At 41.1% G+C, this 24,988-nt stretch overlaps 1 protein-coding gene across 1 annotated transcript; it reads right to left on the bottom strand.

Annotated features, from left to right (window-relative positions):
* Positions 1-761: 761 nt before the first annotated feature.
* On the bottom strand, positions 762-24,988 carry Tnfsf8 (TNF superfamily member 8). The gene is made up of 4 exons (XM_051187986.1): positions 24,520-24,988; positions 14,926-14,968; positions 3,682-3,753; positions 762-1,249 (listed from the first exon to the last, which is right to left on the bottom strand). The coding sequence occupies exons 1-4, from the start codon at positions 24,727-24,729 to the stop codon at positions 855-857; spliced, it is 720 nt and encodes a 239-aa protein (XP_051043943.1). The 5' UTR covers positions 24,730-24,988; the 3' UTR covers positions 762-854.

Raw genomic sequence — 24,988 nt, forward strand, 5'->3', positions numbered from 1 at the left:
GGGGCTCACACATCAATTCAAATGATCTATCAAACTCTGTCTCCCGCAATGGTATAGAAATCTCAAGCTTATGGAGGCTAGGGGAACTGAATGGCCTCTCAGGTCAGAAGAGGCTCCTGATGTCTGTTGCCCAGAAGGTCTCCCCTTTTTCAGCATCTTCATTGTCTGTCAACAACTTTTTTTTTCAAGGATTTAAAAACCACAGGAAGAATGTACTGAGAGGTGTTTGCAGCAGGGAATACCACATGTACATCCCAGGAGATGGCAGCAGCTGCTCCATGGGTAAGGAACAGCATCACCTTGGGCATTACAAGCTGGTGGAGTATCATTCCACAAGGCAGCATGGAAGTCCCTATGACCTGCTGAGATGACAAGCAGACAGGATTTCCTAGTGGTATCAGTTTCATTGTGACATGTGGAGCCTTCTTCTGCTTGGGACCTTCCAGAACTCTATCTGGAATCTCAGTTCACAAATGTCATCTTCTGAGATGAAGGAAACATTGGAGAGACACAAAGCTCATCTCCTACTCTTTCAGATTCAGTCCCTGATATCCAGGGGGAGAAAAAATGGCCCCAGGTCAAACAGTGATTAGTAGTTAGACTGGGGCTATCCAACCCCTTCTAGTGCCCATGTGGGTCTCTGTCCACATACTACATTAATTCCTTGCTATCCTCTGAAATAGACTTCCCCTTTTAAGCCCTGGGGCCATATCTTTCCAAAGGACAGAGGGAGAGTAAACTAATTCATACATGTAGTTTTAGTTGTCCTAACATTTCCCTTTTGCCCAAGTTTGGAAGGATGAAGTACTGTGTGGTAGATAGCATTTTTCTATGTAAAGGTCTAGAGCAACTATTCAGTCTGAACTACTATATAAGAAGACAGACAGCACATTTTCAAGAGGAAATGTGTTTGTATCCACATACTGGAAATTATCCACCATGACTGATATGGTAGAGTTGACCTGTAAGTAATACAGCAAGAACTGAGAGAGATTTTGGTAGATGTTCTTGGTTTGAATTCCAGACTTGCACACTGTTACCAGTGCCTGCTTCTTGACCTTAGTATTGATGAGGAGCCTCAAAGTCAGGTCCACAGAATGATTTGAGCACTGCACGAAAAACTGCAGTTGACAAATGATGAAGTACCAGCCTGGGAACTGGATTACCAGGTTCCCATCCTGGTATCCAACTCCATGGATGATACCATCTTGGTTCCATGACAGTTTGGTATTGTTGAGATGTTTTGACACTGAAAAGGTAGAAGAAGAATTATTGCTCACAGGTTAGTTACAGGTTGGAAAACTGTTTTTCAATGTTCCCATTCAGGAGCCCCGTTTTCTAGAATACTGCCCACTGTCCCAAATATTTAAACATCTTCTGTAGTACTCTTTCTGTTTCTTCTTAGGAAGGCATAAAAATAAATCCATCTGTCTTTTTTGTTTGTTTGTTTGTTTGTTTAATGCTCAAAGCTAGAGGATTGAATTACACACAACACTCCACTGGAAAAGGAAAGAACTTGCAGGAGTGTTTTCTAATGGAAGACAGTACCTAAAGATGTTTTTTTCTTATTTATCACATATAATTGTTAATATTTTCTTTTTTCAGTCTCTCTGTCTCTCTCTGTCTCTCTTTGTATCTCTCTCTCTCTCTCTCTCTCTCTCTCTCTCTGTGTGTGTATGTGTGTTAGACTGATGAATGTGTACAGGTGGAGGAACACACATGCACATGTGTGTATTTAGCCCAGAGGACAACCTTGGGTATCAGCCTTTACACACATCTTGTTTCTTGAGTTTTAGCCTGAAGGTTTATTTTTATTTATGTGTATGTATACGAATATTTAGTCTGTGTGTGTGTGTGTGTGTGTGTGTGTGTGTGTGTGTGTGTGTGTGTATGCTTATGGAGGCTAAAAGAGGGCTTAAGATACCCTGGAGATGGAAATCAAAGCTGACAGTTTTGAGATACCTGATGTGAATCAGGAGAATCTCAGTTAACTTTTGCATTTAAGATAAAATCAAAGTATGTTTTGTGCATGGATGAAAACATCAACAATGAAACCCATTATCACAAACAATTGACATATTATAATAAAATTTAAGAACACCCTTTAACTTGGTCTGAAGTTTTGAATGTCTCCTTTCCTTAAAGGGTATTCAAGCATCCTTGCAAGGGCCTCTTGTATGCACAGTAAGGGGCCTGCCACCCAGGACTGTTAAAAAGGCAGAGAATTAACAGAGCCTCCAAGTTAAAATGTTTGTGTGAAAGTCAATTCTCTGAATCCTAACAAAAGAAAATTAGCACTGACTGGTAAAAGTGCTTCCAGAACTAGGAAGCTGGCCTAGTGGTTTCAATTGATTCAGTGCTGTCTCTTTAAACCTTTTTTGCAATTCAGCTGAAAGGCATGAAGTAATCTAACTGCAAAACTGGACTTTTTTGAAATAAACAAAATGGCTATTCAGAAAATTTTGGCTATCTCTTCCTTAGCTCATTCTTTCCTGCTCTAAGAGCCTCTTATTGCTTCATTTACAAGGGACTCTTACCTGAAGCACACTGCAATATGTAAATAGGTCCTGAGCCAAGGAGCTCATTAAGCTGTCAGTCTGGGAACCAGGCAATTTTTGTAGTTCCCCCGTGAATAATTTGGTACAGGTAGTGATGGAGGCTGTTCATTCATTCATTCTTTTTTTTTTTTTTTTTTTTTTTTTTTTTTTTTTGCATTAGGAAAAAACTTGATCCAAATGAGTTGGTACGTGCACAAGAGTGGTGGGGATAATGGAAGAAGGCAGAGGTGGTGTAGTGAGGGACAGAAGTGTCTTCAAAGGCCAGGTGAGAAACACAAAGAAGTTGGTGCAGTGATTCCCACCTGCTGAGGGAGCTTTGGAACATCCCTTTATCTTTCTCTGGCCACATTCACTCCCAATATGGCCCCCAATACAGATTAGATTACAGATTTCTCTGAGTTCATTTTTTTAAAGGCTGATTGATGTTTATTCAGCAGGGATTGGGGGGGGGGAATCACAGCAAAAACAGATGACCACCATGGATTCCTGCTCCAAGGATGCCCCCAGATGCTCTCTTTCTGACCAGGTAGTAAGAGAGTGAGCTGGGGTCTGGGGTCCCAGACCTGGGCCCCACAGGTCACATCCCCCCTATCCCCACACCCCCAATGGGTGTGGTCAGTGCAACAGGTGCTGGTGGCTCGATCTCTCACTACAATTCCCCTTTTAGTCTAAAGAAAAGATTTAGACTTGGTACAAAGCTATATACAAAGACAGTAAATATCAAGTATGCTCTAGGAGAAGTTAAAGTAAGACCTATAGCCAGCATGGTAACAAGAGCAAATGGAAAGAACTACATATTCAGTACTAAAGTTCATGGCTTTTATTTTTTTTTTAAATTGTGCTACTTCTAAACCCACAACTAAAAGTTTTTATTTTGTTTTGTTTTGTTTCACCAGATAGGACTGAGGAATGAAGAGCCTTGTGGCTTTGGGCTTTGGAGAGAAATACTCTCATCTTCTTCCTCTAAGACATTCAGATTCAATTTATAAAAAGTATGATGTTGGCTAAGAGCACAGGTGTAGGTCATGCTTAGCCAGTGGTCTCTAACTGGGTCTTCTGGGTTAGAAATGGGCCCAGGACACGGCTTTCCCGGGGTTAGATTTTTCTGGTTGTGGTTACTGACCTTGGAGGTAGGCCCATGACTTCTTGAATGGAGTTCTTTTCAGGGTATATAAGAGGTCCTCTGAAAAATTTCCTAAAAATAAGATCAGGCATGAGTCATCTTGTGCTCCTCTGGGGACTGCAGAAAAACTAGACCATTTTCTGTGACCCTCTGAGACGACAGACATTTACTATTCTGTTTCTGTCTGAGGTGTTAAATAAAACACCACAACCACCACTACCACCAACAACAATCATAAGCTATTGTTTTCATTTTACTGTTAAAAGGCTTAGGATTTTCACATTTCCAAAGGTTTTTTTTTTTATTATTATTACTACTACTTGGACTGTTTTAGAAGACTGTAGAAGTTAAACAAATATGATTTAAGTGTCTAAACAAATATGATCCCACAGTGTAGTGGGCACCATTACTGACAGTTGTTTTTGAAAAGTGTTATTAAGTACCCCTAATATGTCAAGGGAGACTGGGAATTTCATGTCATTCAGCCCAAACATTGGTCTCCCCAACAGCAACATTGATGGAGTCATTGCTACCCATCATGTTGTGTGAACACCAGGCTATGCTTTTACCTGCATTAGCTAATCTGGTTTTCAGACTAACTCAGGATCAACTTTTATGAAGACACCCAAGGACATACTCAAGGCTAAGTAACCATGTGGAAATGTTAGGATTCCCTACATATGCCTCATTCCAGAGGATGGAATTCCTTCTTTAGGCCACCCTGCAACAAAGATAAGAACAACAAAGATAAAAGCTTCCCACTCAATTTGAAGAGGACAAAGCATTAATAGCATCTTTGCAGGAAGCTTCCAATCTGGAGCTTCTTTGGTAGAGGCAAGCAAAGTATTTGTGTCATTATAGCACAAGAGAAATAAAAATATTTTTAGTATCTTCACAAAGGATGGCAGCTCTTTCTTATTATAACAAACCATTTTGCATGCATACATTTTCTGTAATGACACATGGATTCAATTTATTTGGAGCAAATCTCCTTTTTTCTTTGGGCTTTGGCTCCCCTGTCTGTAAACTGGAAGCTCTCCAACCTCATGTTGATGCCTTTTTGATGGTGTCACCAGATATAACCACTCAGGCCATCCATTAGAGACTAACAGGCATAAACTCTTGCACCAGGGGCTATGCCCGGTTGTGTTTACTTACTGTCTCTTTGAATATTATGAGCACCGTACTATCCCATTGCTTTCTCTGCACAGATTTGAGAAGGTCCTTGGAGACTGAGTGTGGTTCAAAGCTGAGTGAAGAGTTCCCTCTGCTGTCTGAGTAAGTTCACTACTAGAGGAACCCTAGCAGAAGTGAGGGCAATAGTCATCCCTAGCTGCTCTTGATCTGCAAAGACCTTCTGGCTCATCAAGGGCTGAAGGCCAGCTCCCACTCTCTAGATATTATCCCATTACTTAAGTAACGATAATGTGAGGCCTGCTGCTGTCCTTCATATTCTCATGGGAACTCTGATCCCAAAATGCGATATTTTAATGGAGTGTGACTACATTAGACTTCCTGTTGTCCAGTCTCATTTTTGAAGTTATAGAACATCAACCAGAAGAAAAGAAAGAGATGTAAATTTGTCTCTTTGCTGGCAATCATTCTCTGATTCCTGTTACCTACAGCTTCTATAGGTAGCATTCATGACTTCTGGTGTTCTAACTCTACCCGATATCTGTAGTCTCAGCCCATTCCATCTCTCCTTCCCTTTTACTCTATGTCTTAATAGTAATCAATGTCTCCATCAATACCACCATATAACAAATGTTGACTATTTTTGTGGTACTTTGCTTAACATGCTAGAGCCATGATGATTTCATTTCATGTTCACTACTGCCCTGTGAGAGACAGTTATTTCTATCATGTCTATAGGACACCGTAGTCTTTAAAATGTTAACTGGTTTGTTCTCAGCTAAACAGATAGTTTCTGGTGAGGTACAATTAAGACTCAGCCAATGAGATTCTAATGTCCAAATAGATTTTTGTCCTCATACTAGAGATCTTTAATTGCAGTTCCTCTAATCAATGGATATGCTTCTGCCTTAAAACTTTCCATTCCTGACCCTTACAACCTCTTCCTCCATCCAGCAAGTTATTCTTTGAAACACACCCTGGAAGAGACTGCTGTTTAGTCTCTCCTACTGATCAACCATGAAGATGTGTCATAAACATTTGCTGAATGCAGTAATCTAGTCCAGCTCTCTTATTTCCTTCAGTAGGGGCTTACTCAGTACCTAGAGCACCAGTGTTGAGTAGGGATGCTTGCCCACCACATTCAAGAATATTGGCCTCATTTTCACAGATTCTGACAAAGTTAGTTGGGAAAGTAGGACTCATGCCCTTGACCAGGGCGAGGATATCACATAAAATACAGACTCTATCTCTCTTGTCCAAAGGCCTCTTTGTATCAGGTGGCTTGTGGTGACATCTGCAAGAGCTAAGCATCTACAAACAGATGGTGGTAAAGTACAAGCCTAATCTTGCCTCTCACACATGCAGGCTTTTTTTTTTTTTTTTTTTTTTTTTTTTTTACTTCTGCTGTTTTTCCCCTTTGGTCTTCATGTATATAGTGGGGTAACCTCAGTTGTAATTCTGAGAAACCTAATGATGGAAAAAATACAATCTTATTTTGAAGTATTTGCATTTCCTGAAGTCAAATGGCAGATATATTTTTACTTTTTCTTAAAGAATCTATTAGATGGTTTCATGCTAAAGCAGAAACATGAGCTTCTCCTTCTAAGAATGGTGTTGCTAGAGCTGGTTCAAGGATCTGATTATTGAGTAGCACTGTTGAGCTTGAAGAAGACCCCAGAGGCACCATCTGTGTTCTTTCATGTTTGGATATATTGTCAGAGTAGAAGGGTAACAGTTGCTTGGTGAGAACCAAACATCAAGGATCTCAGTCATTTCTGACAGATTAAAAAGTCCTCAGCCAAAAGCTAACACTATGACCTCCTTTCTCCCACATGGTGAATGGTGATGTCAAGACCTACACCAAAGACACCCAAGTTATAACCCAAGTCACAGAGACAAAAGCCTGAATATTTGGCCAGTGCTGATCAAGGAGTGGGTGTGCTACTTAGAAAGTCACAGGGTTCTTATTATGATCTAGACAATATTATGTGGAGTACAAGCTATGTAGCTCAAGTCTCATCAGCTTGTAAATCCATGATAAGGCATTCTATTGTGGATATGAATACTCCTACTGCATGGCAGTAGGAGCCATGCAGTGGCCCTAGAGCTTTGAGTATTAGGTGCCTAGAGTGAATTCTCTCTCTCTCTCTCTCTCTCTCTCTCTCTCTCTCTCTCTCTCTCTCTCACTGCTTTCTGTTTTCCCAACAAATATGAGTCTGGAGGGCCTTAGTTTGAGAAATGGAATATGAACTATCTGGAGATGGAGAATAAATTGCTGTGTTGGATGTTAGGATTCTAGGAGTTTCTCTTAGATTTTAGTGTTCCTATCTAGTTGTAGAGCACTGTAGACTGAGATGTGGAAGTGTCTTTCTAGATTATTCTAGCATACTGACCTGATGTATCTCTGCACTGCCAGTACTTGTGTGTGTGTGTGGGGGGGAGGGTTGAAAGCTGGGACCAGGAAGATTCCAACTTTTGCTTTTATGTGTCTGCTGCTCTACCCCAGGTAGGAAACTATATTTGCACATGTGGAGATATTCTGAGACCCAGGGGACAAAAGAGAAACTTTGCATCTCAGTGGCAATCTAAGTTATGAGCATCCTGCCTCTGTAAGAATTTGTATGACTTTTGAAATAGAAGCTGCCTTCAAGAATCCCTGTCCAAGCATGGAAAACCACTTTCATGCTCCCAATGTTGCCCCCATTGCAAATTTGTCCTAGGTCACAGAGAGAGTTAGTGGCATAGACAGGACAAGAGTCTAAAGCTCCAGATTCTCTGGCAGGCCAGTTTGTCTTCAGATTATAGTGGACTCCATGAATGTCACTGAACATCAGAACTTTCAGACTGGTAGAGTTGGTGCTGTGTGTTTTGTTGACAAGCTCTGGCTTCTAGAAGGAGGGTGGATTATTCTTTTACTTTGGAAAACTGGAGAGAAAGGTATGCCAGTGGTGTCCCAGAGACCAGTTTCCCAGAGAGGAGGGGAGAGAAAGGGGCAGGGATCCAGATTGCTGAAAGTTATTGAAAGGACCATGCATTAGACAGTAAGGATTGTGGCAAACTTAAAACTAAACTCCCCCTCCTTGAGATTTTATAATATTGGACCCAGAGGGTCATGGGAATGGAGATTATGGATTTTATTAGTGGGAAGATTGAGCCCAAAGGCCCCACAGCAGGTAAAAGAGTAGCAAACCTGGGTTCAGAACACTTTCTCCTCACTCCTATTGCTGCACTCTGTCACTCATTTTTCATTCTCCTGTGGATCCATGAGTGTTAAATGCAGGAAGAAATGAGTCTTTAGCCATTTCACACACTGCAGCTGAAATCTCAAGGCAAAGCTGGAGTGAGAGGATGGGAAAGCAGCCCAGGAGTCTTCCTGATCCTGCAGAGTGTGGAAGAGTGTCAAAAGATAACTTCAAGTCTATGTTCGGAACTGGGCCAAGGCAAAGGTTGGGACAACTGGGCCTTCTCATCAGATGATAAGTGATCTAAATGCTAGTCAACTTGTGTGCTGCAGAACCTCTCTTGTAAGGACCTGGCAGATGATGCTTCTCAGAGAGCATGTGTTTCTAGTGAAGGCTTTGAACTCATCATTTCCTCTCCTGGAATTTCAGCTACTGTACCAGTAAGAGAGGACAGTAACAATCAACACAGATGTGTAGCTGATGTGACACATGTCAAGATTAAAGATGTTAAATAACTGACCCAACATATGGCTATCAGAGACACTGAAACTGTGAGGTCCATTCTTTTCTAGTCTCTTTGTCTTATTGGCTTGGACAGCTCTGTGACACCACCCAGCAGAGAGGTTTGGCTAATGGGATGCTCATTAAAATGAAACCCATGTTATTTATTACCTGTCAGAGTGTGAACACAATTGTGTGAGGTTCTCTAATACTTTTAGGGAAGGATGAAGACTTCTTGGAAATATTTTAATCTTTCGAGAAATAGTGGGGCCTATATTTTGATTTCATCTCCTTTGGACAATACCCAGGAAAGTCCCAACAGTGACATGTAGAGGAGTCTCCACTCTCAGCAGCATTGAGGGACAAAGTGAACCCTTAACCTGGTGGTGTCAGGTTGGTGGGGGGTAGAGGGTGGATCATTTCACAGGCCTTCAAATCTAAGAATTTTCTTGATGCCTCCAGGCCAAGGGCATTTAAGATGCAAACGTATAGGGCCATTTGTAAAAGGACAAATGGGTGACTCTGAATTCACGACAGTATTTAGGACACCCCAGACAGATTGTTATTGCTAACAAAGAGAAAACAATGCATAAAAATTGGTTGAAATCAAGTTGGAATTCACATAAATCTTGAGGAAGGTTTTGGGAGCTGGAAGCTTTTGAGTCCTGATCTGTTGTGGTATGTAAGATGAATATATATGGCTCTAATAGTACTTCTTTGGAGTAAGTGTATGTTAAAGGCAAGGTGAACTGGCATTGTTGGTGGGTGGTAGGTATTTCTAACATTCTAAATAACCTTTACAATTCCCCAGCTAATTTGCAATGTGGAAGTTTGGAAGCACCCTCAGAAAGCTAGGCTTTGGCTCAGACACAGGCATCTGAATCTTACCCTAGCTACTTACTAACTGTATGGTTTAGCACAGGCATGTAGGCCTCTTTGAACTGTTCTTTCTTCTTCAACATGAAAATAATATATACCTCCAGCTGACCAGAGGATTAAGTGAAATAAGGCACTGCACTGAGCCTGCTATATACCACACAAACAATAACAAATTGTTGGTCCCCCTCTCTGGCATGTGGCCTGGGCTACCTGGCTGCCCACAGATTCTGTGTCTTGAGTTTGAACTGGATATAAAAAGGAACCAGTTTGAGGTCTAGGACTATCTGCCTTTCTTCCTTTTCCTCTGTGTCTCTCTCCCCTTACCCTGTTAAAATGTCTAGACAGCAGGGAAAGATGACATCGCCTCTGGAGTTAGAGACTTGCAAATTGTATCTGCCAATTCTAGTATCAAATCTAAGCCTTGTCATCTTTGTGTTCTCTCCTCTGCCCTGTACCACCTCTTTTCTCCTCCCTCCTTGTTCTTTTTGGGTGTGAGGACTAGGAACAGTGGCCTCTCCAAAACCCCATTGCACTTCAGTCTGAAGGGCTCACTTCCTAGATATTTAGCAGAGAGATTTCTGATTCCTGTTAGCTCGGTCTTGAGGAAGAGAAAGTGGGTTTAAGAGTGGGTTTTAGTGAGTGTGTTCAGAGCGATTGGAGGAACAATTAGGTTTCTTGCAGCCAGTGAAGTAATGGGCTGAAAAAGCAATTCACCACTGTCACCACCCAACCTTACCATGCTGAGGAAAGCATCCGACAATGCTGCAAAGGAGAAAGGAGTAAATGGGAACTAAAAGTAACAAACTGGAGACTTGGGCATTCTGGATACAGCTCTGTGCCTAAGACAGTATGAAGCTCTACCTGCCTATGGTTGTTCTTTGGAGGGGAAGGGGTTGTGAGGAAAAGGAAGGCTGGCACTCTGTGTCATTTGAGCCTCTGCCATATGGCACATGGCCGTGGATTATTTGGGTCATTGGTGTACTAAGGAGAAACTGGTCTCCTTGGCTATTCAGTTTTCTCATCCTCTATATTTTATTATAGAACCCACCAAATTTAGTCTCTATTTATGCCTGTGCTTTCCTTTTAGTTGTAGAGGCAGCAGATGGCATCTTGCCAAAATGTGTAAAAAATCAACATAATAAAATGGTTAGAGATTCTAGGATAGTCATTCAATTCATGGATTTTTATATTGGAAGCTGAATCCATTCATCCCAGGCTTCAGCCATTTGGTTCGGCTCTGAGATAAACTCTCAGTAATAGGAAACTGAAGACTCTAGGAGGAAAACAGAGTTGCTTTAAGTTTCAAGACTGGGCTACAAGAATGACATGTTCCAGTCTTGTTCTTTGTCTTTGGGGTCCATTTTCAGCTAGAGGTAGCATTTAAGTCAGGCTGGATAGTGAGTAGAAGGGGTCCCAAGAACCTGCATTTAATGTCTAAGTTTCTTTGGGGGCTTCTAGGACCTCTGAGTCCCATGAACCATATAGAATTTGCAGAGAAATAAATATCTTTTTCTACAGACAGGACATGAAATCAGCCCAGGTCACATGACCTCCTTAAACCTGTTCTAAAGCTGAAGTGGTCTTCTGTGTTTCAGTACTCAGTGATAGAGTATGTTAGCCTTTGAGAACTTCCTAGTGGCTGGAATAGCTCTTGCCTTACAAGAGAGAGTCTCAGAAGTCTGTACAGGGAGACATTGTGCTGTACCTTGCTACCATGCTAGCTCTTCTTTATGTCTCAAATCTTTCTGCAGGCATTGCATACAAAGAAGCAAGGTTCTGTTGGGACTCCTGGAAAATCCATGTGAAGGGGGCTGCAATCTGAGATTTGAACAAATAAAGCCAGAGTGCAAGCATGGTAAGAGATTCAAAATTCCATGGAAGCAGATCATTAGAAAAATGAACTGATGAGGATATTCAGGAGCCTTGTTATTGGAGGAGGTGGGATTATTTCATGGAACACGGGAGAACAAAGTAGACCAGATGGATGGTCTGAGTTTCAGTCAAGAAGGAAAATGAAGATATGTTTTTGGTTCTATTTCGTGTTCATGGTGGGCTCCCCGTAGAGGGCAAGTTACCTCTGTCTGCTAGAGGAGAGACTAAAACCCAGCAAGAAGAGTATGGGAAAGTTTTGCCTCCCAACATTTCTACTTATCCATGAATCCAACTGAACTGTCAGTGGAGTGAGTGCAGTTTGGCAGTTGCCTGGGGCCTTTTCTGACTAGGAATGGCAAGTTTGTGTTAGGACTCATTATCAACATGGGTGTGGTTTTCTGTGGTTTCCTTGTAGCTAAGGATATCCTGTGCTGGGCTACTTCGGCATGTGTGCAGAGCCTGCATCCCAGGCCCTGGTCATTGCTGCTTTCCTGGAGGTGGCAGATTTACAACAGCTGTCATGGATGTGAGCTCCCATCTTTGTGGCTTCTATTCTTTTGACAAACATCGTGCCACCCCTAGTATTTTCTCCCAGGAATTTCTGGAAATTAGGTCTGCCCTGCTTGGCATCACTTGTTAATAGTGTTCTCTTTTCCCCCAGTTCCTTCTTTCCATTTCAAAGAAGGCAATTTGCTTCTTGCTTAAACTTAAGATCAGCTTGTTGGTGAAAGAGGTTGTAGCTTCAGATTTTCTTCAGACAAGAGTCAGGCTGTTTTTTTCTGTCTTTATATACACAGGACAAGAGAATTCCAGTCTTTAGAAGTTTCAAAGAACTCTGCTGTTTATATATATATGTACATTCATGTGTGTATATGTGTTTAGAGGCCAGAGGTCAACACTGAAAGTTTTCCTCAATTGTTGGCTGTCTTATATTTTTAAGATGAGGTCAATCACTGAACCTGGAGCTTTTCATTTTGGCTAGACTGGCTGGCCAGGGAGCCCTAGAGATCTTCCTATCTCTACCTTCTCAATGTTGGATTACAGGTATACATAGCTGCTCCTGGCTTTTTCTGTGGATGATGGGATTTGATATAGGCTTTCACTCTGTGCAGTTGGCACTTTCCCTAACTTACAAGTCTGTGCATTGAACACTCTTCCCTACCACAATTTCAAATCCATTTAGAATATTTAGTAGTGATGTTTAGAGAGGAGAAAAGATATCCCTGGTTTGAGGACCCAGGTTTTGCCCTAAGATGTTATTCATTCTTCTTCATCCTGCTACAATGTCCAGAGTTTCTGGAGCTAAGGCAAGTGTAGCTGTGCATTCAAAGTGAGAGTGGGCACACACAGTGGGGTGCTATCTCCTCAGAGCTGAAGCATATTGTGTAGGGCTAACAGAGGGAGACTCAGATTCCACACTGTTGCCTCCAGCATAACCCCTGGCTAGTCACTCTGACTTCTTGGATCTCAACAATTTATCAGCAAATAGGAATCAATGGGAATTTGCCCCACCCCTCCATGCCTGTACTGCTAGCTCTTGGGGCTGGTACTCAGACCAACCCAAAGGAAGCAGAGAAAAGGGAAGGATATTATCGACAAACAGAATCGACAAACATTAAACAGAAGCTATTATTTTGTTGTTGGTAGTTTTTGTTCTGATATTCTGAGTTATGAGCCAGGTATGGAGGGGACTGACAATTGGTCAAATCCACACTTACCCACATTTGGGATTTCATGAACAAAAGAAATTTCTCCCCAAAATGAAAAGCTGGAGAACAACATGGTGGAGACAAATTATTTCTTGCTTTGTATTATCATTAAGTCAAAGTAAGTGACAGAGCAAACAATCTAGCATCTATCTATATTAATTTCTTGCTGTGAAGGCAGGGTCATTTTCACCAAAATACAGGAGGGTGTGCATGCCAAGAAAGAATGTTTTCACCTTAAGTGTAACTGACTAGCTGGCAAGAGGACAACTTCCTTTTTTATTTCCTATTCCATGTAGTCTGGTACTAATTTTAATCCACTAGTTAGCATGCATTTTTGTTCTTGGCAACTTATGATTAATATGTTCGCAAACAGAAAAGAAGAGCTCGTCAGCTGGGGTCCTGATGCCCAATCAAGGCTATCTTTGTCATTGACACTATGTCCATGGGAGGTTGCTACTGCCCCTCATCAAATGTAAACCTCCAATCTTATGGAGAAATATCGAATGGAGGTAATGGTAGAACAATGGAAGCATAGATGAGGAGAATCACATTTAATCAGTGCTGATTGTTCCTTGCAAAGTTCCATGGGAACATATGCAACAAGGTAGCAGGATGTCTAACTATACTGCCTCTACCACAAGAGTCTGCTAGTCTGGTCTACGGGCCAAATCCAACCACTGCTCATTCTGTAAATGAATTCTAACGGGGTGCAATAATGCATGTACATTTGTGTGTTGTTTGGCTGTCCTAATCATGGCAAACTGCAGAACTGATTTCAGTCAAGATGAAAAGGCACACAAAGCCTAGAATATTTACAATCTAGAGTTTTGTAGACAATGTCTGTGGCCTCTACATTTTGCCTAACATAACTGGTTATCTACACAGGCATGGGAAATGAGACCACATACTATGGGTTAACTGACTTTAGCCAATATTGAGATATTGTTCATCAAGCTAAAGTTATTTATCTGTTTTAAAAGGTTCAGAAGGCCTATCCAACCAGGGCTCCTTGCCTATGCTTTCTAAGTCTCCAGTAGGATGTTCTGAAGGAAAGATACTACAAGTGCAATGCTCATAGTGTAAAGACCTGTATCACTTTCTGTGTGTCCTCTGGTCCCAAGATGCCCAGCATCTCTATTCTGGTGTCCCTGAAGGTCTGCCTAAGTTCTGAAAATCTTGGGTGGGACTTAAGTGGTAATTGATGTTTGGAATGTAAAGATACTGAATCAGAGTCAATGACTTTTTTATTTAGCCCATATGATATTGAGCAAGACACTTTCTCTATAAGTCCAATTTTTCATTCTCTTAGACATGACAACATTAGATGATCTTGAATTTAATCTTCAATATTAACTGAACTCTGCATTTGTCCCCTTAGGGACTAGTAGGGGCAATACATTAATCAATAACTTCTGTAACTGGTAATGTGGAGACAGTGAGTCTGTTTTCATAGGTCTTCAACTTCATTAGGTATTTTGGCTATTGCCACTTATTTGATGGTTTCTATGTGCTGGTTGTTATGCCAAGCAATTACGAACTTGCCCTGATTGGCTCCTCTAGAACCACAGTGAGGTAAGCACTGTGATTCCTGTTTAAGGGATGTGTAACTGAGAGTTTCAGGTGGGAAGTGGAGTCATTTTAAAATGTGTTCAATTTAGGATTTCCAGCTCTAAATGCAAGGTTTCCTTGTGTCCCTGCTAGGTCCACAGTATGGCTACACCACTGGTGAGTGTTGTTAGTGAGAGTGTTACAGGCAAGTGGGTGGTTTGTGTGGATCAATCAGCACTGTGATCAGGGGCTACCCAGATGAGTCAGAAGCATCAGCTTTCCCCTATCAGCCCCCACCTCCATCTGCCCCACTCTTATTGAGGACAGTCACAGCATTTCAGGTTGATAAGTAGGCACTGCACCTGGTGGTATCATCTGCATGATTCACTATATGTTTAGTCCTAAATCTGAAATCTTACCTCCTTTAAGGGCAACCTTGTCACTTGTTCTGGGAGTAGAGTCCTGGAAGGAAAGAGAAGAGCAGGGTCACCGTCTACATTTTACAAACAAGACACAGGACAAAATGCCTTGTCCAGGGAGGCAACACAAGTTCATGGGACTCAGGAGCACAGTTGGAACTTCCACCTCTAGGTCAAGAGCCTTCTTTCCCTCCACATGTGCTGTTTTTCCCCTCATATGTCAATGTAAGATCAAATGAAGTGAATAAATGCATGCATTTTTTCCTTTCCATATTTGGATCACCTATAAATGTTACAAACATACATGAAGATGTCTTGTTGAACAGTGTGAATGCATTAGTATTTATATTCCAAAGATTATGATGCTATTGCAAATAAACTGGTTCTCTGACTGCATGGATTTATTGTGAGTTTATGCCCAGATATAATTATCAAGTATTTATAAATGTGTAGCACAAACAGAAGTGTATTTGTTTATACATTATATTACATATGATGCTTTCTATAATAATCACAAATGTCTATACAGACTTTTATATAAATGAGGAAGAAGTTGATGGAAATGTCTGCTGGCAAGGAAACTGTTGAGGGTCAGAGGGGATTGAAGAGTAAGGTAGTTACAGTGTACTGAGAAGGTGGCCCGCAGAGATGGAGGAGTACTAGTTTCCAACAGAGTCCTTAAAGACTGGCGTTCCAGTGTCCTTCACTTCTTCCCATGTTAGCCTAGAAAGGCATGCAAGAGACTTTCCACAATGAAATGGAATGTCACATTTGCCTTTTGACTAATAGGTCACAGTCACCTCTAGTGCACTTAACTGAAATAATAATAAAGAGTAGAAAAAGAAAGTTTCACAACATCTACCAAAGCTGACAACTGACTCCATCTGACTTTCTTAATGTTCTATGCAAGTGCTGATGACCACCTCCAGGTACCATTTTAGTTTATATCCTCAAGAACCCTGCCACTCTCCTGTGGACACATTGTTATCTGAGAAGTAAGTTTCTTTCTAGTCCAAGAGGTGGAACCCATCTTGGAAGGCCTTGGAAATACAAGCCTTGGTGTCAACTAATCTAGAGAGAATCTATAAAATATGGGCCTAAGTTTTTCCGGGGAAGGGATGTGAAATTGTTTTGGAAGATCTTTTCTCCCCTGCTTGTTTCTGGTTGTGTGTGTGTGTGTGTGTGTGTGTGTGTGTGTGTGTGTGTGTGTGTGTGTGTTTCCTCTGAGAGTTCTTAATGTGGGTAATAATGCTTTACATTCATGATTATACGATTACCCACATGCTTCTTAGGAAAATCTGACATCACAAAATTCCCCTTTATGTTGCCTCTGTGAGACAACAGCCAACACTTCACAGTTTATTAAGCAGCTGACTTAATGCCAAGCATGACTTTTGATTAGCATGAAATGCAAACACACGAAGAAAGGTATTTCCATTTAGATGAAGCCTAACATGACTGAATGCAACAAATGCCCTGTATTCCCCTAGATACCTAGAGTGAATAGTAAAAGAAGAAACACCATCAGAGCCATCCCAGTGGCAGAAATGTTAGAGAATCAGTCATTCAGCTTTGGGTGATGTGTGGTGTGCATTGGATCACTCACTGGAAGATATGCTTGGACCTAGTTAATCAAAACAGCCATTTAAGAACTACAAATAAGATGGAATCATAATGGTGAGTTGTGGCACAAGCTATGAAAAGATCAGAGTGCTTAAGGACAGAATTTCTGAAGCTTTAAAGCTGGGGATCTTGAGCTGTAAATTCCTGTTGCACAGGTTTGGGAAGAACTTGACTTGCCATTATTGCCCCCAAGCTCCCAAGTGATGCTGATGCTCTTGGTCTCCAGAACATCTTGAGCACCAAGGGTATAAGCAGTGTATCTAGGAGAAGGACCAATTGTATGAGATGGGAATGCAGTCATGGAAAGGAAGGCCTTCCTTTTGCCTGTTAACTAAGAGTTATTTCTTTCTCTTTAGGTAGGGAGATACCAAAAAAAAAAAAAAAAAAAAAAAAACACTGCCTGGAGGTCTGTAGCTTCATCCTTTACCCAGGGTCCAGGGAATTTAGGACAGAAGTGCGACTGCTCCTATGTTAAAGAACAAGGTCTCTACAGTTTCCTCTAGCTACCTATAGCAAATGTAATGCCATAGTCAATCAAAGTGAGAGACAAGCCCAGACATCTTTCAGACTTTCAAGTTGATTTTTAAGGAAGGGTGCCAAGATACTCTAGTCAAGGGCCAATTATGGGCTAAAATTCTTCAGTGAACTTTCCACTGGCCAAGGAAGAGCAGTTCATTATTCTGTCCTCCTTATTCTGCAAGCAGCTCTTGTATTTCAGGATGGAGAAGCAAAACCTAAGGACATGATGACTGCTTACATTTATCAGACATGATGGTGACTGTTATAATTTGTCAGAGGTTGTTTAGACCCCAGGCACTATGCTGAATGCTATCTGTAAACTGTTTTAATAAACCTTGCCCAGGAATTTGAGACCTTAGCTGGAGGAAATGAGAACTCTCCTCCTCAGTGACTTGGCTTTGAGTAAGGTAGGACACAGACTTGACCTAGATGCAAACAAATGGGTACCCCCCCCCCCGGGTCTGTCATCTCAGCTTCATAGAGTGGCTCAAGAAAAAAATAAATAAAAAAGAATCACCATGGTTCTGATACATTCTTTAAGCATACTTCCTTTTTTTTTTTCTTTTATCCTCTGTGAACATCTGATGGATGTTCCAAAAGTACTAGAGTTCTTCATGTGTGATGGAAAGAATGATCTTAGTCTGTCCCCAGGTGAAATGACCCCTATTTCAATCATTAGTGTAGAAATGTTTTCTTCTCTCCTTTAATTACTGTTATTAGAGGGCCAACGATTCGTACTCTGGGCTGTTGGAGTTATGCCAAGTTGTAAATTATTAGCAATTGTTTGAAAACAGTAGCTATTTGAGAGGGGCTTCTTTGAGCATTATAATGTGTTTAATTTGTCATAATTCTCTGAAAGGTTTATTTATTTTCAGAGTGGTGTTGTGGAGGGCATGGAACAAATGTTTATAAATGCCCTTGGCCCCCAAATTTGCTTTTCAAACAAAATCCTTGGTTAGTGAAATGATTAAAGGCAACTAATATATGGAATACTCTAGAAAGAATTCCATAGCCTCTTCCTTTCTGACTCTCACTGTCTTCTAAGGTAGTCTCTGGCTCACAGAACACAGAAATCTCTGTTATCCTTAAATTAAGATGATTAAACATTTAATGTAGGTTACTCTGGGAGCCAAATCCTTTCTGGGTCTTGTGATATTGGCCTTTATCTGGACTCTAAGAATAAGGATTTGTCTAAGACACAGAGAAGTTACTTAAGGATTATAAAAGGTCCCACAGATGAGAAATATGATCATACTGGCTGGGAAAGCAAATGCTCTTCAGTGTTGTCTCTCTAGATTACAGCACACAAAACAGTATCATGTTCTCCTGAAACCCATGGGGAGACTGAAGAGACTGAATGACATCCATCAAAGACCCCCAGGGACAGCATTTTTTGTTGAAGGTCTGAAATTTGGACCACAGTGGCTTAAACAGCATTTCTATCACTTTCAAGTGATGTCCTGTAAGATATTCATGAAAATAAGAATTCTGATTCAGTGGGTCTGAGATAGGTTTTGAGTTCTAGTCAGTCTTCTGGCTATATCAGAATGTCCTGGCCACAGGCTTCTCTGAGCATCACTGGCTTCAAGACATGGCACAAGAAGCAAGTATCAATTCTTATGGTCTTGAAAGGTGGCTGCAAGGAGTTGGAGTCAGATGTGAGATTAGGAAATCTTCCTTCTCTAAAAATGGAGTTGGTACTTTGCCCTCTTGGCTTCATCTATCAATGTGTTTTGTCATCTAGTCCCACTTCCTACTTTGTCTTTGTACTGGAGGATGGCCATTATTCATACCACAGTAACAATTCAGTTTGTCTTCCTCTGAGCCATGCCTTAACTCACTGTCTAGCTTGCTGGGTCCCACCTCTACTTGCTTCCATTCTGCTAATGGAGAGCTCATCTTTATAGAACATAGTGAGTGAGTGGAAAGAATGACAGCATCTAATAATCTTTCACCATTAATCCTCAGGGTGGTAAAGGATTCAGATAAGGATCATGAAGAAATGCCAAACTGCTGAGCAGAAGACAGTCACATCTTCAGAATGTTATCCTATAGACTAGGGTAACATGAGAAAGAGTAAATGAAAAAGAGTTTTTGACAAGCCAGGTTGTTGCTAGTTGTCCCCTTAATGAAGTGACTAAACATACAACCGTATGTAAATAGACATATGTTGCTAACTATGCTATAATAACACCAAGTATGGATAAACCTCAGGCAGAACCAGAATATAAAATGTTCTACTGAGGAACTGGCCTGCCTCTTGCAGAATAGTCGTAACACAACGTCAACATTTGAGGGTGGGTGTAATGGTTAGTTCAGGACTTCTTAAATTTTATTGTTTTTACAGCTGTTCTGGGAAGATTATTAAAATGCAGGTTTGACCTACTAGCTCTGAGATGGAGCTAGGAAGTCTTAATTTCTCTCCCTGTCATGTTTCTTTATGTGTGTATATGTGTATGTATTATGTATGCATGTGCATATTCATGGGTCTGAGTGTGGATGTATATATGCAATGATGCACTTGTAGGAGTCAAAAAACAGCCACAGGTACCAATTCTTAGATTTGTCATATTTGTCTCTTTGTTGGTCACGACTATGTTTACTATGAACTAACTGGCTGAGAAGATAGTGATTCTTCTGTGTCTATCTTCTATCTTATTCTAGGAGCAATGGGTTTATGGTTGTGCACCTGGACTTTGAACACTCGTTTTGGTCCTCATGCTTGGTAGCAAGGGATTTAACCACTGAACCATCTCTCAAGCCAAGTGTGTATTTCTAACAACCTCTCAGGACAATTTATTTATTGGTTTACTTCTTTGTTTTCCTTGTGGTATTAGGGATTGAATCCAAGCTTTGCCTACACTAGTCAAGCACGCTAGCATTGAACTTCCTCCCTAAGCCTTTAAACACAGTCTCATTAAATACCCCAGGAAGATTTGGAATGTTTGATCTTTTTGCCTTAGCTTTGAGAGTAGCTAAGATCACAAGCATGTGGTGCATAATCAGGTAGGGATACCCATTAAATCACAATGTTTAGATTAAAACATATGTAGTTATCACACCTAAGGCAGTGTGTGAGTTTAGGTCGGATTAGACCCCCAAATAGCAACAAACAAAACAACTGCAGAAGACATGAGGAAATGAAACATGGACTGTACTTGATTGTATGTTATTAGGCAATATTGCTGAGTTAACTTGAACTTTCTTGGCTATAGTGACAGTATTGCAGTAGATGTATAACAGAACATGGATGAGTAAAGCCACACTGCCTACAACTTGCTTTCATATACTTACAGAGGCAGCATGACTGTCAAGGATACTTGATCGATTTAGGTAGAAGGTTATGTGGGTTTTATCATTCCATTTTCAAACATTTTTCAAAGACAATTTCAAAATTTTATCAGGTTCAGCTTATACTGCAGTTACTACACAAAACCCTCCCTATCCTAAGCAGAGGACACCCACTCTTTGTTTGGGCTGGAGCATTCTGCCTGAAGTTCAAGTTCATAGGCTTCATTTTCTCAAGTAAGAAGAGTTCCCAGAATCCACATGTGTCTTCCCTTCAAAGCTCTGCTTAGGGTTTGATCCTTAGAAAATTTTTCAGCTATCAGGAAAAGCTTAATTAATTAATTACACAAATTCCTAAATAGAATGAAAGCCAGATGCAGGGAGTCCCTTGAGAAGAAGGAAGTGTCCTGGGGCACTTAAATTCACTTATATCTGAGTTTGAAAAATAAGCTACCTCCCAAATAGCCTCATCCTATACTACTACATTTATCAATAATCATCTTACTGAAGTCTGAGCTCTGCTTCACTCTCGACCCAGACCCCAAGAGAAAGGTAGACTTAGCTGCTTTCACTTTCTGGAAACAGTGTACAATATGTGAAACACACACACACACACACACACACACACACACACACACAAAAGCTGAAGCCTTGCTATACCACTTGGACTGTGTGTGTTCTTGCCTTGGTTTAGGAAGCAAAGACATGACTAAGGTTGAGGGTCCAGAGACTTTATTAAAATGCAAGCACCTATCTGTAAAGTGATTGGGAAACCAGTGCTATCACGGATTCCTCTTTCCCAGGGGGAGATAAGAGATGCTCAATTGTGTTTTTGTCTTTTGCTTTGCTCTGTGTGTTGACAGTTCATCATGGCTGTGGTGTTTCCCACACGATAGGAAAAGTATCCATACACTTGAATTACTCAACTTTCCCTTTCTTCCTTCCTTCCTTCCTTCTTTTCTTCCTTCCTTCCTTCCTTCCTTCCTTCCTTCCTTCCTTTCTTTCTTTCTTCCTATAGTGATGTAGAGATGTGCCTTTGATGGTGGACTTTTCCTTCTCTGGGCAGGCTGATAGATAATATTTATTCAAGTAAAAAATACACATTTTATTCACATTTCTAAGGATTTATTTACACATATAGGTTTGTAGAAATGCACAAATGGCAAAATGTCCTAGAGGGAAATTTTACAGCCTCCTACAAGTCACAGATAAATCCTGAAGCATCCATACAACAGAAAAAGATATGACTCTACAGTGGCACAGAGTAGACTTCTACATATAGACATGGAGTGATCTCTAAGATACACCACCAAGCAAATAGAATGGAGTTGATAATGACAGGTGTGCTATGTATTTGTAGATATACAGATTTATGTAAGAGCTTGCAGGAATTTGCTCATGGTAGCCATCTCAGCAAAGACAGGTTTGCTGCTAAGGGGACAGGGTATGAGAAATGTTTAGTTTCTTTCCCCTTATTTGTTGGTTAGTTTTCCCAAACATTGTAAATGTATTTCATAATAAATGTTTTGTTTTGTTAAATGTAAATAAGAATACGGATGTTTCAGAAGTCTTCAAAGACATTATGAGAAAGCTGTGTAAGCAGTGCAAGGGCAGGCTAAAGGTTGTAGCTAAAACTATATACTCAGTGTCTATAACAGTGTCCTGCACAAAGCAGATACTCAATAAATACTAATACTACTGTTTCTTCTTTGTCTTTCCTATGGAGTTTTCACTTGGAGTTATTTGGTGCTCTAAGCCAAGTCTCAAAGATGACATCTTTAACTGCCACTTCTCCATCTCTTTTCTCAGACTCTGCCAGACGGAGCTCTCTCCTCTCACCTCCTTCACTGCTTGAAAACTATTCTTATTTTTCACTCTGACCAGACACGCTAGTTTTCAATGATGTTTTTCTTCAGTTTGCTGGGGAAACACTCCTTCATTGGTGGTCTCAAGGTGGTTCCACATATGTCAGTAAAGTGACTCGATTCTCACAGTTCTCCAAATCCAGTCCCATTGGTACACAGAGAATGCTATCTGGCCACCTCCCATCCCATGTTGAATACTAGTATATGAATCTGAACTCTTTGGACCCTCTCTTTGATTTCTTTGACAGACTTCACCCTGAGCCTCTTCAATGGTCAAGTTCACATGTTTCTAACAGCTGTCATCCTTGTTTCTGCTGAATACATCCCTGATAACCTGGGCCCAGGGAACTCACATTTCCCTAGTTCTCACCACAGCTAAAGCCTGAGAGTGTACTCGAAATGATATGTGCAAAGCCTTCAATTCTCTGTATTAAGATAGAAAGTCCTAGCCTGTGAGCAAGTACCTGACATTTAGGGAATTACAGCACATCAAAGCATAACTCAGACTGTGAGATGCATCTCTCCATACCCACGCATGGAGAAAAGAAAAATAGATGCAACAGAGGATCAGTCCTCTAAAAAAGAGTGGAAACCAAGGCTCTCCACTCTTCTACCAGCCTCAGTGCAAGCAAAGGGAGCAGCATTCTCATAGAGCAATGAAAAGCAACCAAGCAGTCCCCTTACCACTTGCCGAGGGTGGTTGACTTCAAGCCCTGTCCCCTACGTAGGTTTCATTTTCTGCACGTACAGAAACAGGGCAGAAAAAGACATGTCTAGCTTTCATAGAAGGGATCATTTCAACAACAGACTAAAATTGCATGATGACTCTTGTGGAGTTCTCTCTGGTTCTGCCCAGCACCATCATCACGCCTCTCCATCTTGGTCTCTCCCTCACACCCAGCAGTTCTACCTGTAGCCTTTAACTGAAGAACTTCTTAAGGCCCATTCCAATCTATCTTATCTGGCCATTGCTATAAAATAACACATTTATGACATACTGCAAATCACAGTGACAGAATATGGAGAATGTGTATAGAAGAAAATGTGCCCAAAGTTTTGTCTAAGGTAGTCATTCTCAGGAGATGCAGTTGAGTCCCATCAGCTCTGACAAAGCAAGTGTGAATAAATCCCTTCCTACACTCTCAGGGAATAAGGAGCTTCAAAGCTTCCTTTAAATGTCAATACTTGATGACACTTGTAAGGCCCTAGACCTCTCTCAGCATCTAGTTAATTGCAGAGCCTAAGGTTTAAGACAAAGAAGGAAAACCAGAAAAAAATCTGGGAGATGATCCTGTGAGTGAGAATAATGAAATAATAACAGATGCATTCACATTTGGCCAGGGTATTGCATATGTGGGTGCAATTTATACAGGACCCAAATAATGATGACTGGATCTAACCCCAAGCCTATGAGTCATGTGTGCTGATGGTACAGTATTTTCTAGACAGTGTGTAACAGTTGGTTCTCTCGCAATGCTAATTTTCTACATTTTGGCTTTTTCCTTCAACTCTTCTGTCTTATTCCTACCCCATTTCAAACAAGTAAATCTCCCAAGGCAGCATGACCCTGAATGTTGTGTGTGCTTCTCAGAGGGTAGAGGTGAAAAAAAAAAAAAAACATTGCTATGTTCTGTTCCTTAGAGCTATTTCTTTCAACACCCTGGGCTCTTCAAAGCTAGTGGCTCGTGAGGAAGCTTTCAATTTCTTTTGTGGGTTTTAACACTGAAATACCCAGAGCTCTGGGGAGGGAACCTTGGCGTCTCTTGCTTTTTTTTTTTTTTTTTTTTTTTTTTTTTTTCTATACCACAGTCTCTGTAACTTATCTCCTTGCTAAAAACAAGCAACAAACAAAACCAACAGCAACATCTTGTCAATAGAGAGGTCTTGGAATTCTTGGGAGTATGGATTGGGGACATAACCATAGATATAGGCTGAGAGCTTCACAGAGAACCTCTCTCCATAATGTGAGGAACTTCCTCAGCTGGGCTTAAATAATCATTTCTCAAGGCCAGTAGTAGTTCCTCTCTGTTCTTTTGGCTCAAGAACATCTGGAAATTTTTTGAGCTCATGCCCAGTTACAGTCCTCTACAACAATTACAAATTCTGCAGGGAGTTAATCTCAATTTTTGTCTTCCAGTTCTCTGTTATGACATCAGTATATGTGCATAGTTTTATTTATTTGCAGTTCTTACTTTTTTTTTTCTCCCAATTTATCTATTCATTAGCTCCCAGAGCTACTCTCTAGAGGGACACAGATTATAAATAAGAAAAGAGAAGCAAAGTAAAGACGTTTACTCACCTTCTTCTGAACTACCACCACCAGGATGATCGCCATTGCCACAACGAGGCACACCAGTGCGGTGGTGCTGAGGTAGAAGTAGCTGTGGTTTGTGGTTCTCCAGGGCCTCGTGCTTCTCCAGGGACTCGCCACCGATTCGGGTGGTATCTGCATGGCTGGGTCAGGGGAAGGGGCCCCGCGGCTGCTTGCTTGCTGCAGCCCTGGCTCCATGCTTTATATAGTCTGCCCCACATCACACCTTATCTCCCCCATCTGATTCGATTCTGCCCTCAGCTCTGTTCCAAGGAGGATTCTCCCCCTGCATCCTGGATCATGTGACTTGGAAAAAAGCCTTCACCAGTTGTCGGTTGGAGAAACTCTTCTCTGGGGGCGTGAAGCGAAGGGTGGCTGCAAGGGTGGGGGAGAGGTTCATTTTTCATCGTCCGAGATTAATTTGAGTGCAGGGAAATTGTAGCGAGAGATGATGGCT

The sequence above is a fragment of the Phodopus roborovskii genome, unplaced genomic scaffold (genome assembly GCF_943737965.1).
Source record: "Phodopus roborovskii unplaced genomic scaffold, PHOROB, whole genome shotgun sequence".
Classification (NCBI taxonomy): Eukaryota; Metazoa; Chordata; class Mammalia; order Rodentia; family Cricetidae; genus Phodopus; species Phodopus roborovskii.

Bases quoted from the DNA above. Each gene is read 5' to 3' on its own strand.
- Tnfsf8 (XM_051187986.1), bottom strand. From the start codon at position 24,729: ATGGAGCCAGGGCTGCAGCAAGCAAGCAGCCGCGGGGCCCCTTCCCCT. The intron at 14,969-24,519 runs GTGAGTAAACGT...CTTTCCTTCCAG, and splicing joins TGGTGGTAGTTCAGAAGAAG to GACTCTACTCCCAGAACAAG. The intron at 3,754-14,925 runs GTAAGATTTCAG...TCTTATTTTTAG, and splicing joins CAAGGTTGCCCTTAAAGGAG to GAAATTTTTCAGAGGACCTC.